Source organism: Rattus norvegicus, chromosome 10 (genome assembly GCF_036323735.1).
Source record: "Rattus norvegicus strain BN/NHsdMcwi chromosome 10, GRCr8, whole genome shotgun sequence".
Taxonomy (NCBI): Eukaryota; Metazoa; Chordata; class Mammalia; order Rodentia; family Muridae; genus Rattus; species Rattus norvegicus.
This window is the reverse complement of record NC_086028.1, coordinates 45951256-45968500: the sequence shown is the minus strand read 5'-3', so window position 1 is coordinate 45968500 and position 17245 is coordinate 45951256. Positions and strand designations below refer to the sequence as shown.

The following is a 17245-nucleotide window of genomic DNA, read 5'->3' as shown; positions in this document are numbered from 1 at the left end:
CAAAAAACCTTATACAACAGTTGTCTCCATTGGTATACAAATCAGCAGAGGCCAAAGGCTTTCTCTTCCACCTGCCTAAGCAGTTCCTTCCTACAGTTAGGGACCCAAATGCCACTTTCTGAAAGAGTCTTTATTTTTCACATCACTGAATTGCAAACCATCAGTAACTTTAATATGGACAATCAAATTTCTACCCACAGAATGTCTACAAGAATTACATTTTTAAAAAATACAACCAGTTTTTATATCTTAAAAATATCTGAACTCAAATAAATTAATATCTTAAAAAGTACACTCCTCATACTATTTATTTGGCATTTACTCTAAGCTTTTGTGCATGATGCCTGTGGGACATGATCACATCTGCAGTGCTCTGATTCCAGGACTGTGATTGCATCAGGTTTGGGACACATTTACAGACGATGGGAACATGCAGTAATAAAATAGCTTCTTAGAAAACAAGTTTCTTACAGACTGTGTTGTTTACTGCAGCTACGATGTGCTCTGACCAGCCTGCAGCTCCAGCCGCCCCGTGTAAGATAGTTTGGCCAAGGCTCCCTAGGAGCTGGTCCATTGTTGGTACTGTTGCCCCAAGAGAAGACCATGGTGTCAGCTGGCATGTGGTATAGTGGGATACTGGTCCCCTTATCTCTCTGGGCCACTATGCTTCCTGCCTAGTTGAAGACAGCTGGCCCCAGTTAGGGCCCTGGGGTGCTCTTTGTCCACTGCTACTTCTCTGTTCCTCTTCTTCCTTCCCAAAGCTTTAATAGAGCCAGACCTTAGTGGGCCAAGGACTCAGAGAAACAGGGAAGCTTTGCTTTCTGAGCAAAAGAAACCTAATTCCCTCATTTCTGCAACCTAAGAGTGAGTATGCCTCCCTTAAAAGATTCAAGTTTGATCACAGTATTAGAGTGAAGCCAGAAATCTGGTTTATTTGTTTCAAAGTACAAGCCAAGGCACTTTCTTGGGGGCTTTCTAGGGAAGTAAAAAGTAGCCTGGTTGGCCTCACTGCCATGAGGATTTGGTTCCTCCAAAGGCCTTGCAAATGCCATCCAACCATCTCAGAGATGAACCCTGGTGGTGGCATAGGACACTGGTCTGATATGCAACATTCAGGCTGGGGGAATGGTATGAACTTAACATAGCAGACAGGTGGCCAAGATGCATACAAGATCTTCTAAAAGCCATGCCTCCAGGACCCCAGAGCTCAACTAACTGCAGGCTTTGATACTTGGCAAAGGAAAAGGGAGGTCTCCTGGCCTTCCTACAATTATGAAATGGGAACTAGTTTAGAGGAGTTTGAAATCCTTGGTATTTTAAATACTGTACCTGATCTTTAAAAAAAAAAAGGGAGTTAAAGGTCAGGTCAGGATGGTCAGGTCACAACCACAGCCCAGTTCCAGGTTTCAGAGAAACTTGGCTGGCTACTTGACCTACTAGTTTTAGTGCCAGGGCTCAAAATGATAGGAATAAAGTGGTGAGGAACTCTGATCTGTGGTGTCTTTAATAGTGAATTTTATTAAAGTAGCCAGATGAGGGATATAGCTCAGTTGGTACAGCGTCTGCCTAGTGTGTTTGAAGCCCTGGATTCAATCTAAAACTCATGACAGGCATGCAGTCTCAGCATGTGGAGGCAGGAGGATCCGAAGTTCAAAGTCATCCTTAGCTACATACGGAGTTCAGAGCTGGCTTGGGCTACATGAGACTGTCTCGTATAAAAAGAACAACATGCTTTACCAACCTTGTACTTGCATACACTTCAAATGGGAATTTGTTGTTTGAAACAGGGTATCATAGCTTTGGCTGGCCTGAGGTTTATCATGCATATTATGGTGGCCTCAATGTTGCAGAGATCTACCCACCTCTTCTCTTAAGTGCTGGGATTAGAGGTGTGTGCCACTATGCTCCATGAACAACTGAAAACTTAAGGAATTGAGTCCTGTTGCATAGGTCTCCACATCAAGGTATATACATGTATTACTTCTAGAAGATTCCAGTCCTCTAAAGCAAAGGAACAGAGCATTGACTCTCTATCCAAACTCAGCCCCCAAGGATTGATACCCTCTGAGAGGAAGCATGGTTTCAGCATTAATTAATCCTTTTAAAATCCTTTTAATGGCTTTAAAACAAAGGTTTAAAACCAAAGTCTAAATCTAGACACTGGTTCTGGTGGCAAACACCTGTAATACCAGCAGTCGGGATGTCAAGGTAGAAGGGTCAAGGGTTCAGGGTTATGCTTGGCTGCCCACTGAATTTGAACCCAGTTTGGGTTATATGAGATCCTGTTTCAAAAAAACAAAACCACAAATGGAGTTCAAACCCTTAGTGAGGAACCATTCAAGAGAGGGACCCGTGTACCATTTGCGTGGCTATCACACAGAACTGTTCTGCTCACTCCCAACCAGTCTTGGCTTTGTCTTCTGAGCCACCCTGTGGCTGCCTGCCAAGGAGATACTTGTGTGTTTACCCTCACTTCAGACCACTGAGGTGTGTATGCTTTCGGTATGTAGAAGGCCAAGCATGGCTGCTGCCTTTCTCAGCACAGGAACACAGTGTTCACCTTAAGAGTCCCCATGACAGGCAGCACCAGCAACTGACCACCTCTGAGCCTGGCTCTTGAACTCTAGCACATTCTTCCTTGGAGGCCTGAGGAAATGGTACTTGGCCAACCAGTCAACAGAGGTACCTAGAACACTAAGAAGCATCAGCATGAGGGGCCATGAGGAGAAACCACAGCTGCCAAGGTGTCTGTAACACATGTCACAGACACAAACTGGTGCAGGCAGTGCCGTCTCTGGTTCTGTCACAGGCTCAAACATAATCACATACCCTCTAAAGTGGAAAAGGAACCATGACCTGAAGCCATTGACCAGGACCAACAGACTACAACTTTGTATCAAAGACCTAGGCAAGGAATATGACACAAGAGTGACATGCTGCAAGCCATCTTCGGCTACTTGGCTTCTACAGATTCCTTCTGAGACCTCAGTAGTGTGACCTGCTGACAGACCTGAGTACAGGGGACACAGCATCTAACTGATGCACACATCCAACTGCTGATCCAAGTCCAATTTACTGCAGCTTCTGGAGTAAATTTAAAAGCAGCAGGAACAACCAGAGCTGCTCCTATTTAGGGAGAGAAGTTTTTTTTTAAAAAAGATCTCACATTGTCAAGGTTGCGAGAAGCATTCCATGCACACAAGAGCGGCTGCAACAGGAATCCTAGGGAGATCATGATGATGGCCACCAGGGGTCAGGTGGGAACTAAAAGGAGCCTTCCTCCCAGGTTCAAAGTCCCTTGAAAGGGAAAGGAACAACAGGGGAATGACTGAGAAGTGTACTGCCTCCCAGATGTGCCTACAAAGATAGTCACCGGAGAGCTAATACAGGAAATCTTTGCTCCTCTGTTTCAGTCAGCATATCAGCTAGCCAGCCAGAACTTAGTTGTCAAGCCCACAAGTCTGCAAATCTTCCCAGAGGAAGTCAGAGTTAATGTTCTGGGTGAGAGGAGCCAGAGGTGATGGCCGTATGGTCTGCTTCATTTACTACTCCCAAGGTACTTCTCAAACTGGCTGTAGCCATTTGGCATCTGCTTCATATTCAGGGCTAGTGACCACTGTCACAGTGACTCCAAGGACTTGATGAGCACTCCCTTGATAGAGGCAAAGACAGGACAAGGGGCTGTTTGTGGCTGTTTGTGCCCAGATATGTCTCTCCAACTGACCAGAGCACTGTTCCTTCGTGCCCTTGTTCAGGAGCCTCCCTTCAGTTATCAGGCTCCAGGAAGCCAAGTAACAGGCCGTGGTAGAGGTAGATGGAGGCAATGGCTGTCCTAACACATCATCACAGTTCCCAGGGTGCCACTCAGCTGTCATTTGGGCTTTGGCTACTTAGCCTCATCTTTTCCAGTCCCAGTGTCTGGAGCTTTCTCTTCTGCTCACACTGCTGCTCCTTGGAAAATTAAGGACACCCCCTTATTTGGGAGCTACTTCCCTAACAAACGAAGAGCAGCTGCTCCTGTTCTTCCAGCTACCTCTGGAGGGCTGGGTGCCACCTCTACTCAGCCCTTCACACACTGCCCTGGGCTGTGTTGGAACTGGAACTGCCACCTGTTCCCTTCCCGCTGACAGCAGAAGGCTCAACACTCCAGCTCAGGCAACCATTTAGTCACAGCAACCCATTTCCCTCCCCATACCCTGAGTCACAGGTCTTGGTCATAGTGGCTGGAACCCTTAGATTTTGTATAAAAAGCTGGGGACATAGTCAAACCTGAGCAGTGGGTGGGTGGTCCCAGGTGACTCCTGCATATAGTGCAATTTCAACAGCTCGGCCAGGTACTGTACCACTCTGATGTCCTCATTCACTAGTCCCAGGTTTAGCTTTAGGAAGCTGGTTTGTCTGCTGGCCACTGCTTCTTGTGTCTCCTCACTGTGAGCAGGCAAATGCAAGTGGTGGCAAAAGGTATAGAGGAATGCCTTGGAGCAGAGCTGGGTGAGCATGCTCTGGACATGAAGGTAGTATGTGCTGCCCCGCTTGATCTGAGTGCGGTGGTCAGCCAGGCGGGGTACCAGTGTACCCCTGTACAGGGGACAACGTAGAGTCTTGCTGTCCAGGTCCAGGATGCTTGTATAGCGGCTGTAACGGCTCAGGGTATGAAGGGTACCCACATTGGCAGGAGAGGCCACTCTGAAAAAGACAGCCCAAGGTCAGAAAAATAGGCAAGGGTTAGAAAAATGGGAGCAGCTGCTTAGGAGATGAAGCTCACTGTCCCCAAACTAACTCACACTCAACTGGCTCTACAGAAAGATCAAGTGCTTTGGTCCTCAAGGCCCTCGACAATGTAACTCCTGATAGTCTCTGAAGCATCTATTACTTGCCTAAATGGATGCTCCACATGGTGAGCCAAACTTCCAGTGGTGATCCAGAACTATCTGCTTGCCTGCTCTCCCTGGAATTCCTCACACCAGACTGAAGCACGCACGCTTGGACTTCCCTCATCTCTGGGATATAGTGCGGTCAATCTTTTACCCTTCCTGAGCCTCATCTCCACTTCCCACTGTTTCATTCTTCCTGGGGTAACCAGAGGGACAAAATAAGTCATCTAAGGGTGGAGCTATCGCTGTTACCACTCTGAGCGCACTCCTAGCCAGTATGGTGACTGCTAGCAAATTCTCTGTTCCAGAGGCCTTGGGCTGCATCTCCCTTGGGTTATGCCCTACTGCCCAGCAGCGTGTGTTCCAAGGGGTGAAGTGGGTGAAGTGGAACAGGCCAAGCGCTTAACCTCCTGAGGCTGTTTCCTAAAAACCTCCCTCAAGTTTCTGAGTCTTAACTCCAAAGGGCATAAGTTCTTTCCCTGGCTTCACCCTGTAATGCTCCCCTCCCTGTCAGCTGGCTGCTTTCCCACCATGTAGCTGACCTTCATGTCTAGTTTAGAAAGCACAGTGCTCTGAGACTCCTCTTAAATCTCCACCTTCGAATCTGTAATAAACTTCTAAAAACAAAACACTCCCTAGAAAAACAACCACAGCCTTACTAAAGGGGAGGGCTGGAGTAGGTAGAACATTTGCCCGCCATGCACAGGATCTGGTTATCATTCCAGCAACACAAGAAAATATAAAAGCTCTTAAGAGCAGTCTTCCCTGCTGGGCAGAGGGGTCACACTCATTTAGTCCCAGCATTTGGGAGGCAGAGGCAGGTGGATCTTTATAAGTTCGAGATAGCCTGGTCTATAGAGTGAGTTCCAGGACAGCCAGGACACAGAGAAACCCTGTCTCAAAAAACCAAATCAAACCAAAGACAAAAGTACCTACCCACCCCACGCCCCCTCCAAAAAAGCAGTCTTCCTACAAAAGTAGGCATTATCTACTGTCTAACAAATAGAGCCAACAGGATTTTACATTATGTAAGACATGATGCTATACAAACAAGAAAAGCCACTGGAACCATATTTTTGTTGCATTTAGTAATGATTAATTACACATCTACTATCTAATAAGCATTGAGCTGAGACTATGATGAAGAATGTCCTAGAGTGCTATCCTACAGTGTTGTCTTGTTGTTGGCAAATTGGACCTGAGGACTGTAAAAGGCTGAAGACCATGGCAAGACCCACACAGGCCCTAAACCCTGAACCAGTGGCAGTGGGTACATAGCACAGCCCATGAATAAGGGAGAATCGGGCTTCATGAACATGGTAGTTGACAAGGACAGTAAGAACTCTGAAGAGAGGTCCTCTTCAGGACCACCCTCTTGCCGCTCCTAGTGCCCCAATGGCCTTCCTTTACCACCCACTACACCCCAACCCAGGGGCCTTGCATACTCCACACCAGCTTCTCTATCACATTTGTTTGCCTTTACTCCTCCTGGGGGTCCCAGGCAAACCTGAGTTAGCAAATGCTGCTCCTCTCCCCACTAGGTTCAGCCTTATCCTACCTGTCTGCCCCTCCACCTCTGATGTGACATCCAGTTTTGGCCATTTTACGGAAGTCAGCATTACCACTCGTTTCCTCCCCATAGTGGCAAGATGCTGACTCCTAAGTTCTTCTGTTTCCCACAAAATTCTTCCTCACTTAGCAAGTCAAATACACAACCAGGCCCCAGACTTTGTGCTCCATTTTAGTGAACAAAGTCTATTCTTCCAAACCCAGACTGCTGCCATCTAAACCAGGGAGGTCAAAAGGATGAGGAATCTGAGGTCACCCAGCTAGGACTCTGCCTAAGCCTCTGTCACACACATTCTCTCCTACTAGAACTAGGTCCTGCTTACCCATCATTCCTCATCTTCTCACTACTGTTTATCAAGCCACACATTTCTCCCTGGCGTTTTATTTCAAATAATGGCAGATTCACCATTGGCTGTTCCGACCCTGTTTCCAGGCAGAAGGCCTGGATAGGTAGGTGAAAAGAACCAAGGGCCAGTGAAGCTGGTGTCAGGGTGAGATTCTTTAACATCTTCATTTGAGCAGTTCCAGGTGAAGCAAGACTTGAGGATTTGGATGAGTCCAGCTCACAGAAACAGGCCCACTGTTGCTCACAGCTTTGTGGGCAAGCGAGCCACTATACAAAAGCACCTCTCTCAATCATTTCTTTTTTAAGCCTCTGCCTTGCTAATACAGCCTAGACTGGCCTCAACACAGCTAATCAATTCTAAGGCCAGACAGATACTGTTCTAACATAACACACTCCCAATCTGGGCCCTTCTACAGCTCAATAGGGTGAGCACAGGGAGTTCCCTCCCTGCGCAGGAGAGGTAGCCAACAAATCCACCCCAGTGAGGGTGGCAGCACCCATGGCCTAGACCCCTGCAGCTCTTTCTAACCACCATACCTCTGACAGTATTCACCTCATTTTCCTAGGGTTTCTCAGGATTAGCTCTGACCTACCTATTGCCAGGCCACTTCTGGCTCCTCACTCACCCCCAGTAAGTCATCCTTTGGGCACAAGCACTGCATAGGCACTGACACCTGTGTAGGAACATTACCGACATTTGCACCCCCTCAGTATGATACTCACATGGGATCTCATATCCTAGCCGACACTTCACGTGAGATTCTGGGCAGTGGCTCAACTGTCATTTCAGGGCATCTCCTGAAATCTGTGGCCCTGTCTGCCTCCTTCATTTTCAGAGGGTGCACACTTGTACAGATCAGAAATCTGCTATCGTGTAACAACCTTGCCCGCTGTCTGCAGAGAGGTTAAGCTGGTGACACAGTGACAGGATGGAGAACAGTCAACATGGCTAGATTACCTTGTAATTCAGGCACTGGCAGTGACCATGCAATGACCACTGCAGATGGTCTAGTCAATAAGTCGACTTTATTTTCCTCTGTTCATGGAACACGGGAATGATCTGCCTAAACATCTATCTGTGACTCCTCATTTTCAGAGCATATAGAACAGCACAGTACCAGTTATTGGAGTTCTCTATCTTCGACAGTGACAGCCACAATCCTTTGCACCATGGTGACCTGGAGTCAGAACATAAGATCTTCCAGTCCAGTCATTCTCTGACTTCACTGGACCAAGGCTGCAGTTCTTAACTCCAGACAAATGGAATCAGAATCTGACTGGGAATTCATGATTTAAAAAGCTCTCCTGGGTTGGGGATTTAGCTCAGTGGTAGAGCGCTTGCCTAGGAAGCGCAAGGCCCTGGGTTCGGTCCCCAGCTCTGAAAAAAAGAACCAAAATAAAAAAAAAAAAAAAAAAAAAAGCTCTCCCAGGGGATGTAGATATAAGAAGGAGTGTGTCTGTCTAGCATACGCAGAACCTGGGTTCTATCACTAGCACCACACACACACACAAGAAAACTCTCCCAAACAGCTCTGACATGGAAGTGGGGAGGGCCCAGGATTGGCAGTCACTTAGCAACTGTGAACCCCCCTACCCCATGATAGAGAAGGCAACAGGATCAAGGGTGATTTGCCAAAGGTAAGAACAGTGAGTAGGGTTAGCCACTGTCTAGGAAGCAAGCTTTTCTTTTTAGGGTCCACAGATCTAAACCTGCTTCATCTCATAATGTTTAGGACTCTTCCCAACCACCTGGAACCAGTTACCTTTGTAGGCCAATAAGCTTCCACTTCTGAAAATCCATAATATGCAAAGGGGAGGAAATCCAGTGCTTCACGGGCTTGGCATAGCAGCCATAGTTGGGAACGAAGATGGACAGTGCAGTTACCAGCTTCCTGACTATGGTTTCATCTTCGCCCAGGACCACAAGTGTCCTCCCACTGAGCAGGGAGTAGATGGCTGGGTGGGCAAAAGGGTACTGGCGGATGAATTTTAAGGCATTCTGGCCAGCTCTCTTTTTGTGCCTCTCAGAGGATAGGCCAGCAGGAGGAGCAGAGGGGATTCTGTCCGAGCTGGTAGAGGCCACACTGCCCATGTAGCTAGTGCTATCCGAGTAGTTATCCAGGCTCATCTTACTAATATCTCGGCTAGCCAGAAGGCAGCTTGGATCCAGATCATAAGCTGGGAACATTTCACAACTGTTGTCTCGGGGAGAAGGGTCAGTGTTCTCCATCCCGAAGTCCATGTGGAGCCCCTGGTCCTTCTGTATGTAGCGCTGTGGGGGAATGCTCACCACACCATCCTCATCAGAAAGGGTGTAAGCTGGGGTGGGGAGAGGCACCAACTGACCTTCACTCTCCTTTCCAATACAGCAGCTGGAGTCTATTTGGGATGGGATATTTTCTAAGTTGCCCTCCTGAGTCTCATCTAGTTCTGGTGAGCTGGCACTTGCCTGGAAATGGATGGCCCCCTCATTGTCTGCATAGGCTTCTTCTTCATTAATGGCACTTGGGTAGCTGGCCTTAAAGTCATCAGGAATGAGGGCCTCAGAAGGGCAGGTGCTTAAGACTTCAATGCTGTCCTCACTGATTGTCCTGTGGCTGACCGCTTTGCTACGGACTACATGGGGGCTCAATGGCACGGTGAGGCTAGCCTGGCTGTCAGATTTCGACAACACAGAAGCTGACTTCTCAGTGCCCAGAACCTCAATGCTTTCCCCACTACTGATGCTCCCTTTCATATCCATACCCATGTAGTCCAGGTTTTCTTGGGGGTCAAAACTGCTTGACTCTGTTGCCTCTACTTCCTTGTATTCTTCGTCTCCAAGTTCCTGCTCCATCTTGATCAATACAGACTCCACACTGGACTTGTAAGAGCCAACACTAATTAACACTTTAGGAATGGGGCATTCTTCTACAGGCTTGGAAGGCAGCCTGCCGTGACTGGGTTGAGAGGGCACATTCTCTTGCTTCTCCATCCTGTCATCAACCTCTACAAAATCTTCAAAGAGGAAATTTGTTATGGGCTGTTGTTTTCGAAGTGCTCTGTCAATCTGACTGGTCAGGAGGTAGCACAGGTCCCCTCTGAACATGTGTTCAATGTGGCTAAGCTGGGCCAGGGTCTCAGTGAAATACTCAGTGTCACAGAGTTCCTCCAAGGTCTTCAACTTCTTGTCAAAACACTTGGTGGACTTTGCTTTGATGAGTTTGGGGGTGTAAGCCGGCCTGCAGGTATAAAGGTCTGCATTAGCTGACTCCTCAGGATTAGAGGTAGGGCATACCTGGTCAGCCTGATCCTGGGTATGCTCTGTATCACCTGGATGCAAATCAGGCTTCTTCATCTTCTGACGAGGGTATGAGCGGATCTGCCTCAGCAAATCTTGATGTTCAATGATGGACTTCTCCACATTGGCCAGTTCATTGGCTTTCTCAATTGCCTGAGAAGAATAAAAACCCTTGTCATTGGCTTTCTTCTGGATCTCGGTTTCTGTGTGTAGCACTGTCCTCGTGTAATCCAAGTCTTTCAGCTTTTTTTCAAGTTCCCCAGCGAATGCCTTCCTGTTACCCGTCTTCAAGCACTCAGATGCTTTGGAAAATTCGGCTGAGAGCTCTTGGAATTGCTGCATGATTTTATGCTGGTCTGCAGAGATATAAGCCATACAAAAGGGCCGCACGAAGCCCCTGGCCTCCAGGTCATACAAGGTAAGGTGGTGCACATATGCAAATGCCCCTTCCTTAGAGTCTCCAAGTACCACTTTAGAGTCCTCCACAAAGTTCAACTTGGGGTAGGCAGAACCAGGAGGATGCCCTACGAAAGAGGCCTGATAATCCACTGACATGATCCGCAAGGAGAAGTAATTGAGATCAAAAGTGCCAAAAACTTTGGTGTCATTGGGGATGGTTAGCAAGGGCTGTGGTCCCACCTGCTCAGAGAACTCTGAAATAAGGATAAAGTCCCTGGAGAACTTGGCCCCAGACAGTTTAGACCAGGGGTTAGCGCCCTGGCTGGCATAAGGAAAGAGAGGAACTGAGTATTCTTCAGGCAAAGCGGGTTCATTGTAAGGTTCTTCCTCGTATTCGTCTTCCTTGGTAAAGGCCACCACATCAGGGGCGCTGATCATATTTCCTGAAATATGGAGAGCACATTGAGAGGAAATGGGAAATAATGCAGGGTTACTCGGCAGGGAAGTCAGGCCTCTGGATGAGAAAGCGAAGTTCTTGCGGCCTTCTTTGTACTTCCGGGGATCCTAAACTGCCCTCTCACACAACCAAGAACTCGAATTCCCGCAGACTCTCGAGGTTTGGGACTGTGATGCCCTAGGAAGCCTCATGAACTCCAAAGCTGCAGGTCCAGATGACGGAGGCTGGCCATTCTCCAGCCGGCCGGCGCAATGTTTCTGAACCGAGGTCACCAGCACTTCCCGGAACCTACCGGAGATATCAACAGCTCCAGCTATGATCAAGTCATTAATCCTTGCCACGGGATACCGCAGAGTCAGTCAAATGGGTCTCCCCAAGACCTAAGGGCAGAAACTGTCGCGGCTCCTAGGACGGTACTGTCCCAGGGAAGCTACCGCGGCACCGCCATCTTGGTATCACATGACTCCAAAGCATCAGGGTCGCGTGACCCGGAAACGCCCACACAGACTTCTAAGGCGCCTTTTAAGAGTCCCTGTCAATCAGTCCTTCCAGAGGACAAGTCCCGTTAACTAACCACTGTCATAAAGAAAGGGAAAGTAGAATACAGTAGGGTGGAAGGGAGAAGGAGAAACAGTGTTGGAAGTGCGTGCCCGGGGCATGAGGCATTCTGGGAGTTGTAGTTCAAGGTTGCTCTGTGGCGCAGTTGGCGGAAGTTGTCTGTGAGCGCGAGTTTAAGCGGGACTCGGAGGTGTGGGTTTCTGATCCAGGAGGCAGTTTCCTGGAAAAAAATGCATTATTAAAGTGGCTCTCAGAGGGCTGCCTCGTGGCTTTAACTCTGGGTGCTCCAACATGCATGGGCGCCCGTGGAGTTGCTGGCGCACTGTCTAGGGAATGATCTTCCCAGTCACCCTCTTAGCGTTTCAGTGGCAGCGACGGCCTGGAGGCCGTGCCCTGTCCCGCGCTGCCATGGAAGTAGCCTTCCGAGGAGTGCGAAAAGTCCTCTGCGTGGCGGAGAAAAACGACGCTGCCAAAGGAATCGCCGACTTGCTATCCAACGGTCGTATGAGGCGGGTAAGAAGCATTTAGGTTCTGCTTCCTCGAGGAACGCCCATAAAGTTAGACAGCGCTGTGGGTACCCGAAGCCCAGGTGAAAGCGACACCGCCTACTTTGCGGGAGGGCTCTTCCAGGAGGCCTTCACACCTCAGGCTCTCTCTAACCCTCATGCCTCTTATAAATGTAAGCCTTTTCACGCATTTGATAGATCTTTGCCCACCGTATCTGTCTTGTCTCAAATACCAGTAGAGGACTGGTCTCCCTTCTTTGGGTCTGGAGCGATTGTGAGGAAACATGTATTTTAAAAATCTTCCTTGGCGAGTCTCAAGTTCAGTTGAATTGAAATCGGTAACCAAACTCCTTTAACTTGGCGTTAAAGCCTTACTTATCGAATCCTGACCCTGCCTTCTGCAGTCCCTGTGACTTTACTGTCTCTGGTGGCACCCTAGGGGTAACACTTAGGTTTGGGAACTAGAGAAGTCAATTACTACTCCTATAGGCTGATTCTAAGATACAGGAAAGATGGAATTGTCTCCTGACAAAGGAAAAAGGGAAGATAAGAAGGGTAAAATCGCAAGAACTGCTGCTCCCCAGACCTCTGCCTCCGGTTTTGAAATACTGGGAACGGGGAGCCAAGGTTAGGTGGGTGCTGGCCCCTAACTTCACCTCTTTAAAATATCTTTGAGTAATAATTTTCTCTTTTCTCTTTTGGAGACAGGGTTTCAGTACATAGCTCTGGCTGTCCTGGAATTTGCTAAATAGACCAGGCTGGCCTCGAACAAAGGAGATCTGTTTGCCTCTGTCTTCTAAATACTGGGGTTACAGGCTGACATTCATCCTAACTACTGCTTAAATGTCTTTTTTTTTTTTTTTTAAACTGTCTATGGGTGTTTTGCCTACATGTATGCTTGTGTGTCACCCGCATGCCCACCAAGGCCAGAAGAGGGTATCAGATCACCTAGAACTGGAGCTACAGATGGTGGTGAGCCACCATGTGGGATATGGGAATGGAATCTAAGTACTCTGAAAGAGCAGCAAGTCCTCTTAACCATTGAGTCATCTCTCCAGCCCCTTAAATGTCTTTTTTAAGGAGTACCAACCCCTGCTGCCACATAAACACACACTAGGCCAGGGATTCCCCTACCCCACTCTGGTTGGTTGATTGGTTGGTTGGTTGGTAGGTTGGTTGATTTTTGGAGACAGAATTTCCCTGTGGTGTTTCCCTGTCTGTCCTGGAATTCACTATGTAGGCCAAGCCAGGGATTCTTAATACTGTACCATCATGGCACTTAGAAAGTATCTACTATAACCAAAATGCCAAAGCTGGAATAAAAAGAGACCGTTGCTGCTTTGTGGGTGCCAATGAGTAGATAGGAATTGAATCTTTTTTTTTTTTTTCTTTTTTTTTTTTTCGGAGCTGGGGACCGAACCCAGGGCCTTGCGTTTGCTAGGCAAGCGCTCTACCGCTGAGCTAAATCCCCAACCCCTAGGAATTGAATCTTTAAAACAGTATTTCTTTTTCCTTTTTTTTTTTTTTTTTCTATTCTTTTTTTCAGAGCTGGGGACTGAACCCAGGGCCTTGCGCTTGCTAGGCAAGCGCTCTACCACTGAGCTAAATCCCCAACCCCCTAAAACAGTATTTCATTCAGAGAGCTGACATTCCTAGAAGACAGTTTTCCATCTTGTCTCCAACTGGCAAGTTATATAGAGATAGTGGGGATGAAAAAGAAAGAAAGAAAGGCAGTCAATCACTTCAGAGTTCAGTCTTGCCCTCTGGTCAGCCATATTTTGTTCTGTAAGGGTAAGTAAGAATTAAGTTTGTAGGAAGATATAAAAGATGAGAAACTAGATGACCTCAAACAGCTAGAGGAATTGATACGTAATGCCAGAGAAGTGGTGTTTATAGTTCTGACTATGACATGACCGGGCCATAGGACCTCAGCAGTCAGTGACCAGGGTCCAAGAGAATACACATGATTTGCTTTAGGCTGGGATTTTTTTTTTTTTCTTTTTTTCGGAGCTGGGGACCCAACCCAGGGCCTTGTGCTTGCTAGGCAAGTGCTCTACCACTGAGCTAAATCCCCAACCCCTAGGCTGGGATTTTTGTCTCTAAGAATAGGTAATGGGGGAGAAAGAGATTTGTTTGGAGCAGAATGAGGACGTTAGCTGTTTTCCTTAGATAAGCTGTCTGGTCACATTGCCTGGCCTGTTGTCTCTGCCAGCACTGGGTGCCTGGAGTTGGGCCAGCTGCCTTCTGCAATCCTCAAATAGTTACTTCTTGGAACTTTGAGCTCAGTTCCAGGACCTTGGCTTTGGGGGAGATTCATGTTTTAATTTGGAGGAAATGTCTCACAAGCTTAAACGTGGTAAAGTATGGATCCAATGACCACTATACTATCTAGTTCCAGAGGGCAACTTTGTCTCTTTAAAGGAGCAAGCACCATTGTTAGGTCTGTCACGCCCACCACAGTTAGCCTGCTCTGTTGACACTGTTGTTGTTACTAGGGAGTTGGGTTTTTGAATTAGAGTCTCATTCATGTAGCTGAGGCTAACCATAAAGTTGCTAGGTAGTGGAGGCTGGCCATAAACTTTGTTTTCCTTTCTCACTTTAAACTGGAATAATCAATTTATCTTATTTTTATTTTTGTGTATCATGTGTGTGTGTGTCTGTGTGTCTGTGTGTGTCTGTGTAAGCACATGTCACATTTGCTTGTGGCCTAGAAGGCCAGAAAAGGGTACTAGGGCCTCTGTAGTAATAGACAGGGATGGGCCACTTGATGTGGGTGCTTTTCTGGGAAGAGTAGCAAGCATTCTTTTTTTTTGGAGCTGGGGACCGAACCCAGGGCCTTGCGCTTGCTAGGTAAGCGCTCTACCACTGAGCTAAATCCCCAACCCTGAACAGCAAGCATTCTTTTTTTTTTTTTTTTAATATTTATTTATTTTATGTATGTGAGTGCACTGTAGCTGTCTTCAGACACACCAGAAGAGGGCATTAGATCTCATTACAGATGGTCATGAGCCACCATGTGGTTGCTGGGAATTGAACTCAGGACCTCTGGAAGAGCAGTCAGTGCTCTTAACCGCTGAGCCATCTCTCCAGCCCCGAACAGCAAGCATTCTTAAGCACTAACCTATCTCTATATCTCTAACCATATTTTACCAAACTTAAGCTTGTTGGGAGATATTTCCTCCAAACTGAAACATGAATTCTGAAACACCCCTCTCCCCCACAGAAACAAAAGCTAAGGCCTTGTAACTGAGCTCAGTATTGCTCAGTGTTCCAGGAAGTAGCTACTTAGGAATTGCAGAAGGCAGATGGCCCAACTCCAGACACCCAGGCCTTGAAAGCTCCATCTTCCTGCTCCCATCTTCTATTATGATTATAGAAGTTTGACAAGATTGACAGCACCAATCCCCTTTCTAGCCTAGGTTTGCCTATTCTAAACATTTTGTATAAATAAAAGGCAAGGCCTTTTGTGTCAGATCTATTTAATTTAATTTAGCCTTTTTAAATCTATCTACATTGTAGCACCTGCTAGTACTTTTGTTCCTTTCTGTGGTTGAACATTTCATTGGATTGGTTCAATGTTTCAGATTGCATTTATCAATTGGTGTTCATTTGAGTTGCTTCTGCCTTTTGTTTATTATAATTAGAACTGGCTGCAAACCGATTTGCAAGTGTCTATTTGAATAGCTGTGACAATTATGGGGGTCCTATGAGTGGAATTGATGGGATATGTGGTAGCTACGTTTAACTTTTTCAGGAATCCCCAAATGTTTTCCCCACTTGCTTTAGAAACACTTGCCTTCCGGGTTGTTTTTACTTTAACACCATCCTAGCACGTGTGAGAAGCTACTGTATTTTGTATTTTTTAATTTACATTTTCATAAAAGCTTATTGACCAGTATTACTTACTTTTCACTTAGTTGTTGGCCATTTGGATTTCTTTTGTCTGTTTGTTTTTGAGAAATTTGACTGCAACAAACTCCAAGCCTCACACAGGCTAAGCAACTGTTCTACCACTGAGCTGTATCCTAGCTCAAGTTTAATGTCATTGTTAAATCTTGCATCAGAAAAATGTATGCACATGTTTTTTCTTGAGAGTCTTATAGTGTAAATTTGTATTAAGTCGTGTATTGTGTCTGTGCCTGTATGGGTGCACATATGCCACAGCATGTCAGCATGTAGGTCAGAGGAACACTTGTGAGAGTCAGTTCTCTCCTTTACCATGTGGTTTTCAGGAATGGAGCTAAGATTTTCGAGCTTGGCAGCAATTACCCTTACCCTCAGAATCATCTTGCTGGCCCAAAGTTTTAGTTGTCTTTCATCCACTTTTTAAAAAATTATTTATTTTTTATATTATGTGCGTTAGGGTGTTTTGCCTATATGCATGCCTGTGTGAGGGTTAAATTCCCTATGGAACTGGAGCCACAGACAGCTGTGAACTGCTATGTGGGTACTGGGAATCAGCCTGGGTTCTCTGAAAGAACAGATAGTAGTCTTTTTTTTTTTTAAAGATTTATTCATTTATTATATATAAGTACACTGTAGCTGTCTTCAGATACACCAGAAGAGGGCATCAGATCTCTTTACAGATGGTTGTGAGCCACCATGTGGTTGCTGGGAACTGAACTCAGGACCTCTGGAAGAGTAGTCGGGTGCTTTTAACCGCTGAGCCATCTCTCCAGCCCCAACAGATAGTAGTCTTAACCACTGTCTCTCCAGCCGCTTGGCCCGCATCTGTTTGTTTGTTTGTTTGTTTGTTTGTTTGTTTGTTTAATGTGAGTACCCTGTATGTACACCTACATGCCAGAAGAGGGCATCAGATCCCTTTATATGGTCATGAGCCTTCCTGTGGTTGCTGGGAATTGAACTCAGGGCCTCTGGAAGAGCAGCCACTGCTCTTAACCACTGAGCCATCTCACCAGCCCTTGATCCACTTTTTTAGTTCCTATTTCCATATTAGGTTAAGTCTGCAACACCTTATTATTTTGGCATGTGGAGATCTATTAGCCGTGCATCATTCGTTGAAGTCTGTCTGTTGAATGGACTTGGCACCCTTCTTAAAGATCAGCTTATAAAGGAAAAACCTGTCGTCCCAGCATACAGAAAACTTCAGGAAAACAAATTTGAGGGCAACGTGGGCTATACAGTGAGACCCTATTTCAAAAAACACAAAATGAGGGGCTAGAGAGATGGCTCAGTGGTTAGGAGTACTGGCTGCTCCTGCAGAGGACCTGAATTCTGTTCACAGCACCTATGTCA

General features: G+C 46.7%; 2 protein-coding genes across 5 annotated transcripts in view; one reads left to right on the top strand and one right to left on the bottom strand.

Annotated features, from left to right (window-relative positions):
- Nucleotides 1-112: 112 nt before the first annotated feature.
- Smcr8 (SMCR8-C9orf72 complex subunit) lies at nucleotides 113-11355 on the bottom strand. Of its 2 annotated transcripts, XM_063269615.1 has the most exons (3): nucleotides 11218-11355; nucleotides 8553-10911; nucleotides 113-4686 (listed from the first exon to the last, which is right to left on the bottom strand). In XM_063269615.1, exons 2-3 carry the CDS (start codon nucleotides 10904-10906, stop codon nucleotides 4233-4235), a joined length of 2808 nt encoding a protein of 935 aa, XP_063125685.1. In that variant the 5' UTR covers nucleotides 10907-10911; nucleotides 11218-11355; the 3' UTR covers nucleotides 113-4232. The 2 variants fall into 2 exon arrangements, with proteins under 2 accessions (XP_063125685.1, NP_001178848.1); NM_001191919.1 differs by lacking the exon at nucleotides 11218-11355 and having other exon boundaries at nucleotides 3889-4686; nucleotides 8553-11028.
- A 289-nt stretch (nucleotides 11356-11644) lies between these two features.
- Top3a (DNA topoisomerase III alpha) overlaps nucleotides 11645-17245 on the top strand; it is a 41232-nt gene continuing 35631 nt past the window's right edge. The window contains 1 exon segment of one of the 3 annotated variants that reach the window (NM_001427456.1): nucleotides 11645-11996. In NM_001427456.1, coding sequence (NP_001414385.1) covers nucleotides 11817-11996 — 180 coding nt within the window. In that variant the 5' untranslated portion in view covers nucleotides 11645-11816. 3 annotated transcript variants of the gene reach the window in all.